This window comes from Tauraco erythrolophus, chromosome 7 (assembly GCF_009769465.1).
Source record: "Tauraco erythrolophus isolate bTauEry1 chromosome 7, bTauEry1.pri, whole genome shotgun sequence".
NCBI lineage: Eukaryota > Metazoa > Chordata > Aves > Musophagiformes > Musophagidae > Tauraco > Tauraco erythrolophus.
Window position 1 is genome coordinate 62,849,414 of NC_141471.1, and position 14,636 is coordinate 62,864,049.

At 43.0% G+C, this 14,636-nt stretch overlaps 1 protein-coding gene across 5 annotated transcripts in view; it reads right to left on the reverse strand.

Annotated features, from left to right (window-relative positions):
• Nucleotides 1–14,636, reverse strand: part of TNS3 (tensin 3) — a 251,267-nt gene that overhangs the window by 121,489 nt on the left and 115,142 nt on the right. For 2 of the 5 annotated variants that reach the window (XM_086614502.1, XM_086614501.1), the window contains exons 5-7: nucleotides 11,764–11,805; nucleotides 2,343–2,395; nucleotides 1,366–1,537 (exon numbers count right to left, since the gene is read on the reverse strand). In XM_086614502.1, coding sequence (XP_086470628.1) covers nucleotides 1,366–1,537; nucleotides 2,343–2,395; nucleotides 11,764–11,805 — 267 coding nt within the window. Of the gene's footprint in view, nucleotides 1–1,365; nucleotides 1,538–2,342; nucleotides 2,396–11,763; nucleotides 11,806–14,636 lie in introns of those variants that run through there. The other 3 variants (XM_086614504.1, XM_086614503.1, XM_086614505.1) reach the window with 2 other exon arrangements.

Consider the following 14,636-nt stretch of genomic DNA (forward strand, 5'->3'; position numbering starts at 1 on the left):
GCCCCGTCCCTGGAGGTGTTCAAGGCCAAGTTGGACAGAGCCTTGAGTAGCTTGATCTATTTGAGAGGCATCCCTGCCTATGACAGGGAGGCTGGATTAGATGATCTCTAAGGTCCCTTCCAGCCTATGCCATTCTATGATTCTATGAACAAAACTAAAACAACCCACAGATCCAAACTTTGAAGAGAATCTGACTGCAACCCCACCTAGAGCCAGGGCACCCTAAGCAAGGCTTACCACATACTTGTAATACAAACAGGTGTTTAGTTAACTGGGCTGAAACTACAGGTTTACTTCACAGTTACCAAAACTCTGCTGTCACGTGGGAAAGGCCACTGAGAACTGGGGAATTTGAACCAGTAAAGCTTTACATACACGTCACCTTCAAACTATGACTATCTTGTGCCTTACCAGCTACCAGCGCCCGATGGGAGGGATGCCAAGAGCAAGGAGGTGGCACACTGAGGACATCTGACAACACTAGAGGTATTAAAAGTGCATCTTGGGGACAACAGCTGGTTCATAACGCACCTATGACACCTTGGTTTGTGAGCGAAAGAGAACGTATTCCAACTGTTAGGTGGAACCTCTCCAGAAACTGATTTCAACCTTAAATCAAGTCCATGCTCTTGAAGCCCTGGATTTGATTCTAATCGTTTACACACATTAACTAAAAAGACAGTAGAAGGAAAAAAGTAAATAAAATTTTGGCCTTGTCTTCAAGAAGCCTTCATAGAAGAAGCTGAGACAATACAGGCCATAGGGTTTAGACGCATTAGCCAGAAAACAGCACAGGAGATTAACAGTTTGGGTCATTGCTTTAAAAAAAAAAAAATATTCTGCACTCAGAACTCATTATAGACTTGCTTACTACTTAATTTCCTATTCAAAACTAAACAGCAGGATAAAAATGCATCTAAATCAAGTTAATGAGAAAGAGCTGGACAGAACACCGAAGCAGCAAACCTACTTTTATACGTTGTTTCACAACACGTAGTAGAGACAGCCAAGACATGGCAGTGAGAGACCATGGGATATCCAGCTGAGGACCCCAGTGTAGCTGGCTGCTGGAAAAAAAGAAGGCACTCCACGTCGCAGAGTGCACAATGGAAACGGCCAGTGCCATTATGCTACAGCATTTGACTCCGTGCTATCACAACAGAGACTGCAGTGCCACCAGCAGAAAAGTGCTTTTAAGTATTTGTCTTTGCCTAACAGCTTGAAACACTACTCAAAATCTTGCTTTCGTCTGCAAGGCTGTAAACGTGGACCCAAAGAGGCTTTAGATGAGTGACTTTGTTTTACAAGTGGTCCTCCTGCAGGACAGAAGATGATGTAATCACAAAAGACTGATCCTGCACATACCAAGTAATTATCCCCGTGTTTGGATTTGAGCATTCGGGTTACATCTTGTAGATTGTGGAGGTAAGTTTCCTCAGAACAGCTGGCAGGGAAGGACACGGCGATGATCCGCTCTGTGATGTAAGTGAGGTCGAGTTCATAGCCTTCCTCCATAATGTGATCAAAGTCTGCACTTCTGTGAAGAGATTAGACCCAGCAGTTGAGCAAAGTAGCCAAGAACAAATACAGCACATTAATGAGAAGAAACTGCAACTTGGACTCATATAGTCAAGCATCTGATGATTCCAATATTTTCATTATAATTACAACTTACTGAATGCCTACAAAGCTCAAATTATTCAGTTCAGTACACAAACAAAGTTAGCCAAACATCAGAGTTCTTCACATCGAAATTACAGTGAAAAAATCTCTGCAACCTATAACACAGAAAAGCAGTAAAATGAATACCAACAACTTTGGCAAAGACTAGTGCGACACATTTAGGAGTCAAACAGAAAACATACAGATACTTATGTCTGCACAAATCTCCTTTTCTGTCGAATTCTGCAGACGCTTTACAAATCAGTAGATTCATCAGTGATCTGTAAAACACTGCAGATAGATACCATCTGAAATCTGCTCTGAGTAACACTGAAGCGAATTCAAAACCAGTCACCAAACTGCAACAGACACCAACGTACCGCAATTAATCTCACAGCTTAGTCTACTGCTTCTTCTTTTCCAGGTCGAGGGCATAACCAGGGACCTTACCTTGTCCTTATTAACAGAATAATCAGGAAATGACAGTTGCTAAGTTAAATTAAGCTCTGCGAGTACTCCCGGCTGTTTTCTCAAGCAGGGACTATAAAAGTGGTGCTTGCGTAGCAGGACGTGTCTTGCAGAAGACTGAACTTGCAGAAATCACCGCCACAAACAACGAAACCTAAACCCGTCATAGCAGTGCGTGACACTACTACGGAAAACACGAAAGAAGTACTTGCCGTGATCCTTTGTCACAACTGAAAGAGGAGTTCTTTGAAGCACTGCTGGAATTCTGGAACAGAGAAAGTAGAGTGGTCAATCAGTGCTTTCCTTGCTGCCACTCCTGTCAATGTTCCTGCCTTTTTTCCTCCTGTATTATGTCCATACTGTGGAAAACCATACCAATGATAGGATAATAGAGTATCACAGCCCTATGGTTTGATTGCAAACACTGTGGTTATGGTCAGGTTATGTCCAGTTCCTCATCAGACTCGTACTGGGAACTCCTCTTCCAATTCACTACTGCCAGAGAAGGACTGGTTGTCTCTTGTGCTCTTCTTGGTAACTGCTTTAAGATTAAAAAAAACATTTGACGGCCTTCTCAGAAGATTGAGCCTGAATTTCTATATAAACCTGCAAAACTAAGTTGCTCTCAGTGATTCTCTTATGACAATATTGAAAAAAACACTCAATTTATTCCGGTATCAGAGTCCCAGGAGTTTGAACAGAAGCCTGAGCTGCTATAGTTTTTGCTTTATGAGAATTCAGTGTGTGTCTTCTGGAGTTCCCTTTGTTCAGTAACAGTAACTAAGCATTAAAAAGTATCAAAATGTTCTCCCCTTGGTAATAGATTTTCTCTCACCTTATTTTAGCTGCCTCAAAATTAAGCTCCTGCGTGACAGTGACCCAAACTCCCTGAGCATAATGGAGAGAAACAGAGACATCTCGAGAGGGCAATATCCTTTCCTTCCAGGACAGGTTTTTAGGAAAAAGATAGCTATTACTATACTAATATTAAATAAAACCAAATAAAAATATTTACTTTACATTCAGATGTATCTTTTTATATAGAAAAATCAGAACTTCAATTTAAAATCATGCATCAGTAACTCCGTAAGAGAAAGAGTATTCACTCATCTTCCTGCCCTGAATTTAGACGTACTGCACAGAAAAACAAGTAAATAACTAATAATCAAAATTCAAGACTAAGCTTTTAGCAGTTTTGGCCTGGGTTTATAACCAGAAAGCAATTAGTGGAACATGTCTCTCCCCGCACTTCTGTGGACTCTGCTGGTCACACAGACGTATCCATTGCTCCAAGAGTACTGCCACCGTTTTAAAATTAATTTTATGACTCAACCTCCGCGTAACCCGAATAATCAGTCACTTGGCAGTGTCCGCTGGCAAGAACACACGAGGTAAAGTCATTCCCTACTGCACACTGTTGCAGCACATAACCCAGCAGCCCACAGCACATGTAAGCACAACGCATGATGATCCTGACACCTTCCACAATTCAACAGCTGGTAAAACTTAAACTACCAGCGCTGTTCGAAAAGAAATTCTTCAAGTACCTATGAGACAGTTTTAAACTCTGGCTGATCGGTTCCACATCTAAAAATATGAATATATCAGTTTAAAAGGACTCTTCTTCTGAAACAGAATCATAGAATCACAGAATGGTTTGGGTTGGAAGGGACCTCAAAGACCATCCAGTTCCAACCCCCCTGCCATGGGCAGGGACACCCTCCACTACATCAGGTTGCCCAAAGCCTCATCCAACCCGGCCTTGAACACTTCCAGGGATGGGGCAGCCACAGCTTCTCTGGGCAACCTGTGCCAGTGCCTCACCACCCTCTGAGCAAAAAATTTCTTCCTTAGATCTCATCGAAATCTCCCCTCTTTCAGTTTAAAGCCATTGCCCCTTGTTCTGTCACTACACACCCTTGTAAAAAGTCCCCCTCCAGCTTTCCTGTAGCCCCCTTTAGGTACTGGAAGGCTGCAATAAGATGACCCCGGAGCCTTCTCTTCTCCAGGCTGAACAGCCCCAACTCTCTCAGCCTGTCTCCATAGCAGAGGTCCTCCAGCCCTTGGATCATCTTCACGGCCCTCCTCTGGACCTGCTCCAGCAGCTCCATGTCCTTCTTGTGTTGGGGACCCCAGAGCTGAATGCAGTATTCCAGGTGGGGTCTCTCCAGAGCAGAGCAGAGAGGCAGAATCCCCTCCCTCAACCTGCTGGCCACGCTGCTTTGGATGCAGCCCAGGATACCATTGGCTTTCAAATCTCATCTGAGTCTCGAATAGCTGCAATGTTCTTCAGCCTGTCGTTATGGGTACGCGTTTAATACAAGTTCTGGACAGCTCCCAGAAGTCAACAGAACCCTACCATCTTCAAAAGACACTTTGGTTCAGACCACGAAACTCCCCATCGCCTATTTACAGTGCACCAAATTACTAAATTTTATTTAACCCTTCGTAAGGCCAAGATCACTTTGTACATTATACGTTGACTACAGTCAATGACTTGTTGGCAACATTGACAGTCAAGGACACACCTCCGTTTTTCCATCTAGATTCTGTCCTCGAGATTACAGTCGCTTCCTCCTCTCTTCCACGGCTTAATTATCTTGTAGCTAGTGACGCATTCTTTTTTCTTCAGTTTTTCTTTTTACCAGCAGTTTCACCAAGCACAGGATTCAACAGCACAGGGCAGACTATTCACGAAGGCAAATCATCTCCATACAAGTAAAAAAAAAAACCACTATTTTCTGCCTTGCTGCACACATTTGGCTAATCTTCCAAGACAGCAAATGCCATCTGGCATCTCCCAGGATAGACAATTACACAGAAAATCTTGCAAAACTAGATAGGATTTTCATCTCCTGTCAACCAAGACCAGTAGAGAAGATCAGTAAAACGTATCTTCTCCACATGAATGAAAAATACTGGCTCAAAATGGGGTGTTTAATCACACTTGGCCAAAAATATAGAGAGTTGTGACTAACTAGGATAGATCCAGTGGAACTAGTGCTTAATTTGTTGCCAGTCGGACAGATCACCCTGAGATTATTCTTCCTTGAGCTTCTCTCAACGATTCTTGTTGCCCTGCTTCCCTGGGACTGCCTGGCAACACAGACAGTATAACCAGTCATTCGAGACGTAGAGTTTTGAAAGAGAAGACACCTCCCGTTCCCCTATTCATTCAGTTTTAAGGAATGTTTATATCCCAAACAAACAGATCCATCCAAACAGCAACACATCAAAGTCATCCCTGTGTAAACAAGCGCAAAGAGCCTTTCAGTTGGACAGATTTGGCTGCGGCTGTTGCATGGAAGCCAGCAGGGGGAAGCAATGCCTTCTGAAAGACAACCAGACGAGCAAATTCATGGCATCCAAGGTACTGCGTCACCGCTCTTTTCCAGGGAAAACTCAAACCATGCAAATCTTTCCTCTGACATCCCTGTGACTGCATGTTTTAACATCTTTGGTTCCCTCCTGTACCCAGCCCTGAGCACACTGCGGAGCTCGCTATCCCAACCTTCTCAAAAACACCGTCCTCAGAGAGACCATCCCGAGTCCAGCACAGCCTCAGATCTAATTCTCCATCGTTTTCCCCAGGTCACAATGGTCACTAGAAGGCAAGTTTCCCAGCACAGCCTGCTGCCAACAGAAGCACAGCAAGAGGGTAGGACAGCAACTAACAACAGGCTTTTGAGGGCAGTCATAGAATAATAGAATGGTTTGGGTTGGAAGGGACCTCAAAGATCATCTAGTTCCAACCCCTCTGCCATGGGCAGAAAAATCCTCCACTACACCAGGTTGCCCAAAGCCTCATCTAACCTGGCCTTGGACACTTCCAGGGATGGGGCAGCCACAACTTCTCTGGGCAACTTGGTCCAGTGCCTCACCACTCTCAATGTAAAAAATTTCTTCCTTGTATCTAATCGAAATCTCCCCTCTTTCAGTTTAAAGCCATTGCCCCTTGTCCTATCACTACATGCCCTTGTAAAAAGTCCCTCTCCAGCTTTCCTGTAGCCCCCTTTAGGCACTGGAAGGCTGCTATAAGATCACCCCGGAGCCTTCTCTTCTCCAGGCTGAACAGCCCCAACTCTCTCAGCCTGTCTTCATAGCAGAGGTGCTCCAGCCCTCGGATCATCTTTGTGGTCCTGCTTATTCACCTCCATCGACACCAAGGAGGGTGAACCTGCTTATGGATTACCTGCTCTGCCTCAACCAGCGCACTTGGGCTGTTCCGGGCTGCATCTCGGACCTTTACAATCTCTCTTCCAGTCTCTCCACGGCTTCAGAGCACCAACATGACACGCGGGTCCAGTACAGGCCGTCTCCCACAGCATGGCACTGAGGTGGCACTGAGACACCTTCTGTGCTATCCAGAAACAGAAGGAATGCGAAATAACCTCTCTGCTAAGCATCCCCTCCCCTGTGATGAAAGGCTGCTTCTCACCGAAAGAAATGGGGACAATCAAGGAGAAAATAATGCTTGTAAAAAAACGAAAATAAAATTAAATCACATCTGTAAAAAAAAAATCATGTGTCTCAGCAAGATGATCATCCTCAACCTTTCCAAGAGCTGAATTTGGGAGCCAGTAGGCTTACACACCTCACGGGCTCAAGTCCTCTGCAGTAGAGCTTCAGAGACCAGAAAGACCATGGAAGGGACAAAGGGTGAAGGGAGGTCAGTTTTGCCCAAGATGAATTAATTTGCCTTTTTTTTTTTGTCAGAACACTGATTTACTACCCTTTATATGACAGCTCTGGAAAAAAAAAAAAAACAACATCCACAACCTAGTACATGAACTGCTCGTTTCCAATACTGAAGTAGAAGTAGACATGTGGGCCACAGGTGGGCTTGGAAATACCAGGGGGGTAAGGACTCCCCCTGTTTGAGGCTAGCATCAAAGGCATGCAAAAGGAAGTCAAACAATCAATTATTCCATAGCCCTTCCCAAGGCCCTGCCCCAGGCATTGAACTGTAATATAATAATAAAATATCTGCTTAAAAGCCATCTCAGCAGAATGTAAGAAACTTGATTAGCTAATCCATCATAGAATTACATGCATTTTACATAGCTTTTAGTGAGCTTACGAAACGTTTTTGCACATGGTTGTTCACCAAACACCTACAAAGCAGAGTATGAATAAAGAGACTCCTCAGCAGGAGACCTGAATCCATTTAAACCCAATTTGTGATGGCATTTTCATCCCTCAAGCCATGGATACGAATTGGAAGAAATTGTCTTACATATTCCAAGGCAGAGGAATCAGAAGAAATTCTCTAACGTATTCCAAACAGTTCTATACACCCCAGGGTACTGTAGAAAAGACAGGACAATGAGCTACACTGATCTTTGGACTGCTCCACCATGGTAATTCCTACTGACACAGTAGTCGCTTTTAGAAGCTACAGTGAAACACATGTTTGGATGTCTTGGATGAGAACCAAAATTTGCATAATCTTTTGGCCTCTGGCTTTAGAATGATTCCTAATGTGGAAAACAAAGATTCATGCCTTGTGAATACAAATGTCTCTATGTTACTGTGTATCTATTCCTGAAATAAATATAAAAAAAATAACAAAAATAAATATATTTTTTGAAGTTGACTCTCTGCAGAAGAGTTTTATCACTATTACTACTGCAAACAGCTATTTGTTTAGCTGTACATTTTATTTTTGTTCTGCATACCATGTTCCATAAAAATAACAATCTGTTCCCCTGCATAGTGTTAACAGCCAGAGTCCAGAGAGATGTGCCCCTTGGAAGCAGCAGCGCCTGCAGAAGTCATAAATCCCAGCTTGCTGTCTCCTTCCAGAAACTACCCTGACTCTTGGCTGCTGCCAGGGCTACGCCCACGATTCTCCCCTGTAACACTTCAGCCAAGCCAGGCCAGGTTTCCCTGAACAACTTAACTGCAGGGCTCTGATCACGCTCATCTTTATGAAGTTTCTGAGGCACTTAGATATGGAGTTCCACCTACCCATCTGCCAGGGCAACAAGGAACGAACCGGGGTTCTGGAGTCCCCAACACAAGAAGGACACGGAGCTGCCGGAGCAGGTCCAGAGGAGGCCACAAAGATGATCTGAGGGCTGGAGCACCTCTGCTATGGAGACAGGCTGAGAGAGTTGGGGCTGTTCAGCCTGGAGAAGAAGAGAAGGCTCCAGGGTGATCTTACTGCAGCCTTCCAGTGCCTGAAGGGGCTACAAGAAAGCTGGAGAGGGGCTTTGGACAAGGGCCTGTAGGGATAAGACATGGGGCAATGGATTTAAACTGAAAGAAGGGAGATTTCGACTGGATATAAGGAAGAAATTATTCACTCGGAGGGTGGTGAGGCACTGGAACAAGTTGCCCAGAGAAGCTGTAGATGCCCCATCCCTGGAAGTGTTCAAGGCCAGGTTGGATGAGGCTTTGGGCAACCTGGTGTAGTGGAGGGTGTCCCTGCCCATGGCAGAGGGGTTGGAACTAGATGATCTTTGAGGTCCCTTCCAACCCAAACCATTCTACGATTCTATGATCTTCCAGCTCACTACAATTCAGAAAAGCAGCCTTGCTCACAGTCTGGGAGCTCCTGGTACAGCTAGGTCTGTATCCATCCTTTTCTCTTCTTCTAAAAAAACTGGAATTCTTAACAGAAAGAAGGCACATAGCAAATTTTTGCTACTATGGGCTATTTAGAAGAGAATGCTGAATGTACGTAGAGTCCATATTCAAGTGAGAACGAGACACGAGTGACATGTTACTTCATGTACAATTTCACAAATACGCACATCCACACGTGGAAAACTGCAATGCAAAAAATGCAAAAAAACGAAGCAAACTTTCAACACAAATTTAGCACCCTGTTAACTAACAAAATCATGCACATGCAATTTTGGGATAGAGGTGACAGAATCACTTCTGCCAGCCTTTAAGTTGAAACAAGAAGCCTCATTTATTTGTTTTTAATACGTTAATATTAAGAATAAAATAAGATTTCAGTCCATAGGGGCGTGAGTGAGCCCACTAAATGTAAAAAAAAAAATGCACTTCTGCCTTCCTGAGTATACAAGTGTTATCCAGGCCTCAGAGCTATCTCAAACATCTGAATTAAGCTAACAAAATGTTGGTTCTGACACTACCTAGGATTCAAGCCAAACTCTCTTTGTTGATGTTTACACAGCTTTTCTATAAAGCAGTAAGGGCTGATGCTAGAAATATTCCATTAGCAGTCCCATTGCTAGGAAAAACCGACAGAGCTTTCCTTTCCTGGGCCAGATGCCACGGATGCAAGAGAGAGGAGGGGAGAAGAAATCCCAGAGCCAAACAAGAGTCAGGCAGGTTAAAGCAGACTCTTCCAGTTTAGTTATCAAACCAGGAGGAGAACAAGCAAGGCATAAATTTAGAAGGAGGAGAAGGGAAGGACACAAGGAACACACCTCCCATGAGCACAATGCAGGTGGGACGTGTGCTGCTGTGACGGGTCACAGAGCCAGAGCTGGAAAAGCCCGGTCCAGGCACTTGGCTGCACCCAGTCCCGCTGGCCTGAGGGAGACAGCACTTCCTTAATGAATCCCCCAACTTGCAGCGTTACACCTCCTCTGTTTTCCAAACAGGGAGAGGTGTTCCTACCACTGTCTCTCAGTTTGGAACTTTCCTTCTGCTTCCCCATGATGCCCTGCCCCTCATCCATGTCATCTTTTGCTCCTGGGGTATACTGGTCCATGGAAAGTAACTACCAAAAATTTCAGGAACATTGCGTGCCGTTAAGGCTGCCTTCAAACGCCTCTGCAGAAGCTACTACGTGTGCAGGAAAAAAATCCTCAAAAATACATGACCTTGGCTTGTGTAATAAGCAACCAGCACAAACAGAAAACCCTCTCGAGTATCCAGGCGTAACACAATGAAGCTAAAAACTCACAGCTAACAACAGAAAATGATCTGCAATTATTTTCCTCCCAATGTATCTCATTATTTTGCTTCACGTTTGTTACTCTAGAGGCAGCTGTCAAAACCAATTATTCACATGCAGATAGCTAAGAAGTTTGCTTTATTCTGATTTTTTTTAAAAAATTTAATTCATTTATTTAGTTAAGGAAGAGAAAAGCGAAGTGAAGGGAGAAACAGTCTTGCCACTAGACATTTTAGCTGGTTTCACCATCAAATACATTCCAGAAAGTCAGAAGTAATTGTAATAGTACTGGGACAGTATGGATAACAGCATGGATCCAATTACAGAGATGACCTCAGCCTACAAAAACATTTCTTGTCACTTCAAGTAAATAAACTACGCTGCTAATACAAACGGAATGTCTCCTGCGAAGGTCTCCTGCCTAATCTGGGCAGCCGAGGACCAGAACTCCTCATGCCCAGAAGCCTGTGGGACCGAACCGTAGGCGGCAGCGACGCAAAACCAACGGCACGCTCACGAGCCCAGCACTGAGACAGATGCTCGATTATTGCAATAGAGAGCTGCTCTTGAACAGAACACTGAATCCGTGACCATCACGTGCATCTCTCAACTCCTTCCCTCTACCTCTTTTTTAGAAGTTAACTTAAACTTCGCGATGGTGAATCAAACGCCAGCATCATCTTATTGCAGCTTTCCCAGTACTTAAGGGGGCCTACAGGAAAGCTGGAGAAGGACTTTTTAACAAGGGTATGTAGAGATAAGACAAGGGGCAATGGCTTTAAAACTGAAAGAAGGGAGATTTAGATTGGATATAAGGAAGAAATTTTTCACTCTGAGGGTGGTGAGGCACTGGAACAGGTTGCCCAGAGAAGTTGTGGCTGCTCCATCCCCGGAAGTGTTCAAGGCCAGTTGGACGAAGCTTGGGCAACCTGGTATAGTGGAGGTTGTCCCTGCCCATGGCAGGGGAGTTGGAACTGGATGGTCTTTGAGTCCCTTCCAATCCCAACCATTCTATGATTCTATCATGGTTGCCTGCTCACAGGGAGTTAACCTTAGGCATCTCCATGACTGATTTAGAAATCAAAAGAAAGATGGCATCTCTGATAAAAGGCAACTGCAAACTTTAAAAAGTCTATTCTTGTCTTACTTATTCCACAGAAATGGTGCTAAAAGTATATTCCTAGCGCTATCAGTGTCCAAACGTGCAATCCTTCCCATTTGCAGAAATTTCTACATCACTTAGAAGGCTGGGTTCTATTGCGTTCCAATAAATGTAGTTAACATTACTTGTAGCAATAGTACTGCAGCAGCATAATGTGTTGGCAAGGGGCATTTAATTTGTTTTATAAATAACATGGCACAGTAACGTGAACAATTAGAGGCTAAAAGATCAATTGCATATTGACCATAAAAGAACTAATATTCTTCCTGCTAAAAAAAACAACAAACTCTTGATGTCTGAACTCCTCGTTACAATCAGTCTATGAAGATTTAATTTCTCTTTACTCCTCCCCTGCTTAATTTAGAAATAGGAACACAGAGTTCATTTCATTGTTTCCGGATAAACTCTGGGGGGAGTGAAAAATACTAATTATCCCAATCAAAGGCTAATTCACACAGCAGAGAAACCAAAGGCATGCTTTGAAAACAACTAGCATGAACACTTTGTGAAGATGTAATAAAATAACTAGCCACAACAGAAATAAATCAGGTCAAGTAAAAGAAAAAGAAAGAAAAAAAATAGAATTACTTACGGTTCTGGTTACATGATTTTTAATGGCATCAGAGTTAGTAGCCTGCAAAAGGAGAAGAGTTACCAAAACTGACTTTAATTTCCAGATAGTTTAAACTATAGTCTAAGAAATTCCTTCCTAATGTATACACACACAAATAAAATAAATCATTCAGAAGGACACATACGTTCTACAGTACTAATAACCAAACTTTTCAAACAGACACAGAAAATAAATTGATTTTATGTTATCACCCTGCAATATTCGGGTCTTGGAAGGCCAGCACTCAGCTCCTGAGGGTGCTTGCTCCAAGTTCCAACATACATGGAGATGTATGTGTTAACCATGTATCTCCTTTTGCATCTTTTCCCAATCTCTCATTTTATGCTTTTGATTATTGAGTATCTTGATTAATGAGGATTGGTAAAGTGAACTGTCTAGGATTTTCTTTAAGCACCGTGTAAAATCTCTGTTCAAGGTTTTAAAATATACTAATTTCTACCTGTGGAGGTTTAAAAGAAATCTTTTAAAGAAATGAGCCAATCCATTACTACAAAAATCTAACACGAATCACCAGAAGGACAATCTTCCATCAGCACGTGCTTTTTTTATTGATGACTACAATCAGCATGAAATCAAGGTAATGTTATGGTGAAGTACAGTGGTAAAATTGGGTTAAAAAAAACCCGAAACTCAAAATGTTTGCTGAAGACCTCAAAAAAATCAAGATTTAGCATTTCACAAGAGAAGATACCCTAGATTCAAGATTCTACTATTCAGAATTATAATGGGAGAACAACAGAAGTATTTCACCTTGAAAAACACTCGAAATGAGAAAACTAAGTAACACAACAGCTAAGTCAGTGCTGTAGGTTAGGTAAGACCGCACCAAACTTCAGTGTTCTCCACTCCAAGTCTGCAAAGAGTCCACGTTCAACTGCATAAAAATAATGTCTCAAAAGACAATTTCAAATTCTGTGCAAAAATCAAGAAAGTTTTGCTCAGAAGACGTTAAAGCTAAATCAAAGCGAGCCACATTGCTGCTGTAGCGACGGCGTTCTCGATACAGCTCACGTCCCGTCTGCACCCTTGCCCTGCAGAACGCAAAATCATCTCCCAGTCGGGAATATCTTGCACGTAAATTTCATACAGGATGGGATCACTGACATATATCATAGAATCATGGAATGGTTATGGTTGGAAAGGACCTCAAAGATCATTTAGTTCCAAACCCCCTGCCATGGGCAGGGACACCCTCCACTACACCAGGTTGCCCAAAGCCTCATCCAGCCTGGCCTTGAACACTTCCAGGGATGGGGCATCTACAACTCCACCACTGAAACATTGACACCTCTGAAACAAAAGACAACAGCCATTAAAACAGTGCTCTGCAACACTTCGCGAGAGTGAGAAGAGCAAACCTCGTGCAAATCCAACTTCATGTACGTTGGTCCCTTTCATGAGGTCCCTTTCAACCCAACCCATTCTATGATTCTAAATACTGTGGGACACTCGTTTGAGGTGTGGAAGATCCAGCTTCAAGCCTCTGACTGGACACAAAGGAAGGGGGTTTTGAAAATATGTCCTAATATCCAAGCTTAAAGATCTTAACCAAGACTATCGGCCACATGAAGATGGAAGAGCTACATCTCAAATTTCTAAAGGTTTTAGTGAAAGCTTGACATTTACATTTCTTCTTGAAACTTCATCATTACTTTCCATATGGACATGAGGTGACCACTCTAGGACACAGCTGTGCCAATTACAAATCCTCCCATCCTTAAATTCTGTAAGAGAAAATGGAAAAGAGAAGGCAAAGAAGCCAGGCTGACATAAGGCCATGGGCCATCCAGGTGAAAAAAAGTAAAGCAAAGTGAAAAATTCCAACTGAAACAGCCAAATTTACTGATCTTACAGACTCTATAACAAAGCTGTGAAAGTCCCTCCCCTCCTTCCCTACTACAGGGACACCAATCCTTTTTGCTTCATGCCCGCTGTTTCCCATTCCCGAGTCCTCTCCCACTCCTCTCTCCCAGGGAGAAGACACACTGCCATACCACAGACCTGCTACCCTCATGTGGCAACATGACTGCCCATTACAACAGCTCAGCACATCTCATTTTGGGAGTGTTTTTTTTCCTAATATTACCTGTAAAAGGAAAAGCAATGCTACTATTCTCCATAGGGGGAAACTGCGGAGCCCACATTAAGAGAATGACTTTCTCAGTGTAAAACCAGAAATCGGAGACCAGAGGAGACAACACGCCTCTCATCTCATTAGCCCCATGGTGCTAAAGCCTCAACATGATCTACCACTATATAAAGTCAGGCAAAACATCAGAATTTAACCCAAGGAATCACATTTGCTTCATGGTTCTGTCTGAAGGAGGTGTCCCCATGGATACCTGTGCTATTACAATGAATACTGGCTCTAAGAAAAGCTGAGTTTTAAATTAACGCTAAAGGATTTGTTTTTTTCCTTTTGAAAGACAGGTGGCAGCCCTCCACAATGCTGTAATACTTAGTACTAAAAACAAATGTGTTGTGTTTTTTTTTAATGTTTGGCTGGCAGACACTTTACAGAGATGGGATTGGTACTTCTCTTTCTTTTTTACACCCATTTCACTGTCAAGAAAGTGTTTCAAAGGCTAACTAAAAGTATGTTTGCAAGGGACAAAGAAGTAGGCAAAGCTGACCCTGGAAGCCACCAAACCTTTCTCCCTCTTGTTGATCCCCTATTTTTCTGCAGATTGTTTTTTGGTTCAAAGAAAGTCTAGTTTGCATTTCATTTCATTTTTGGGATAACACCAGGGACGGAACACAGTGCATTGTAACAAAACTTCATCTTTAAACTTTCAGTAAATCTTGTAATTCTCTAATATTCCTAGAAACAA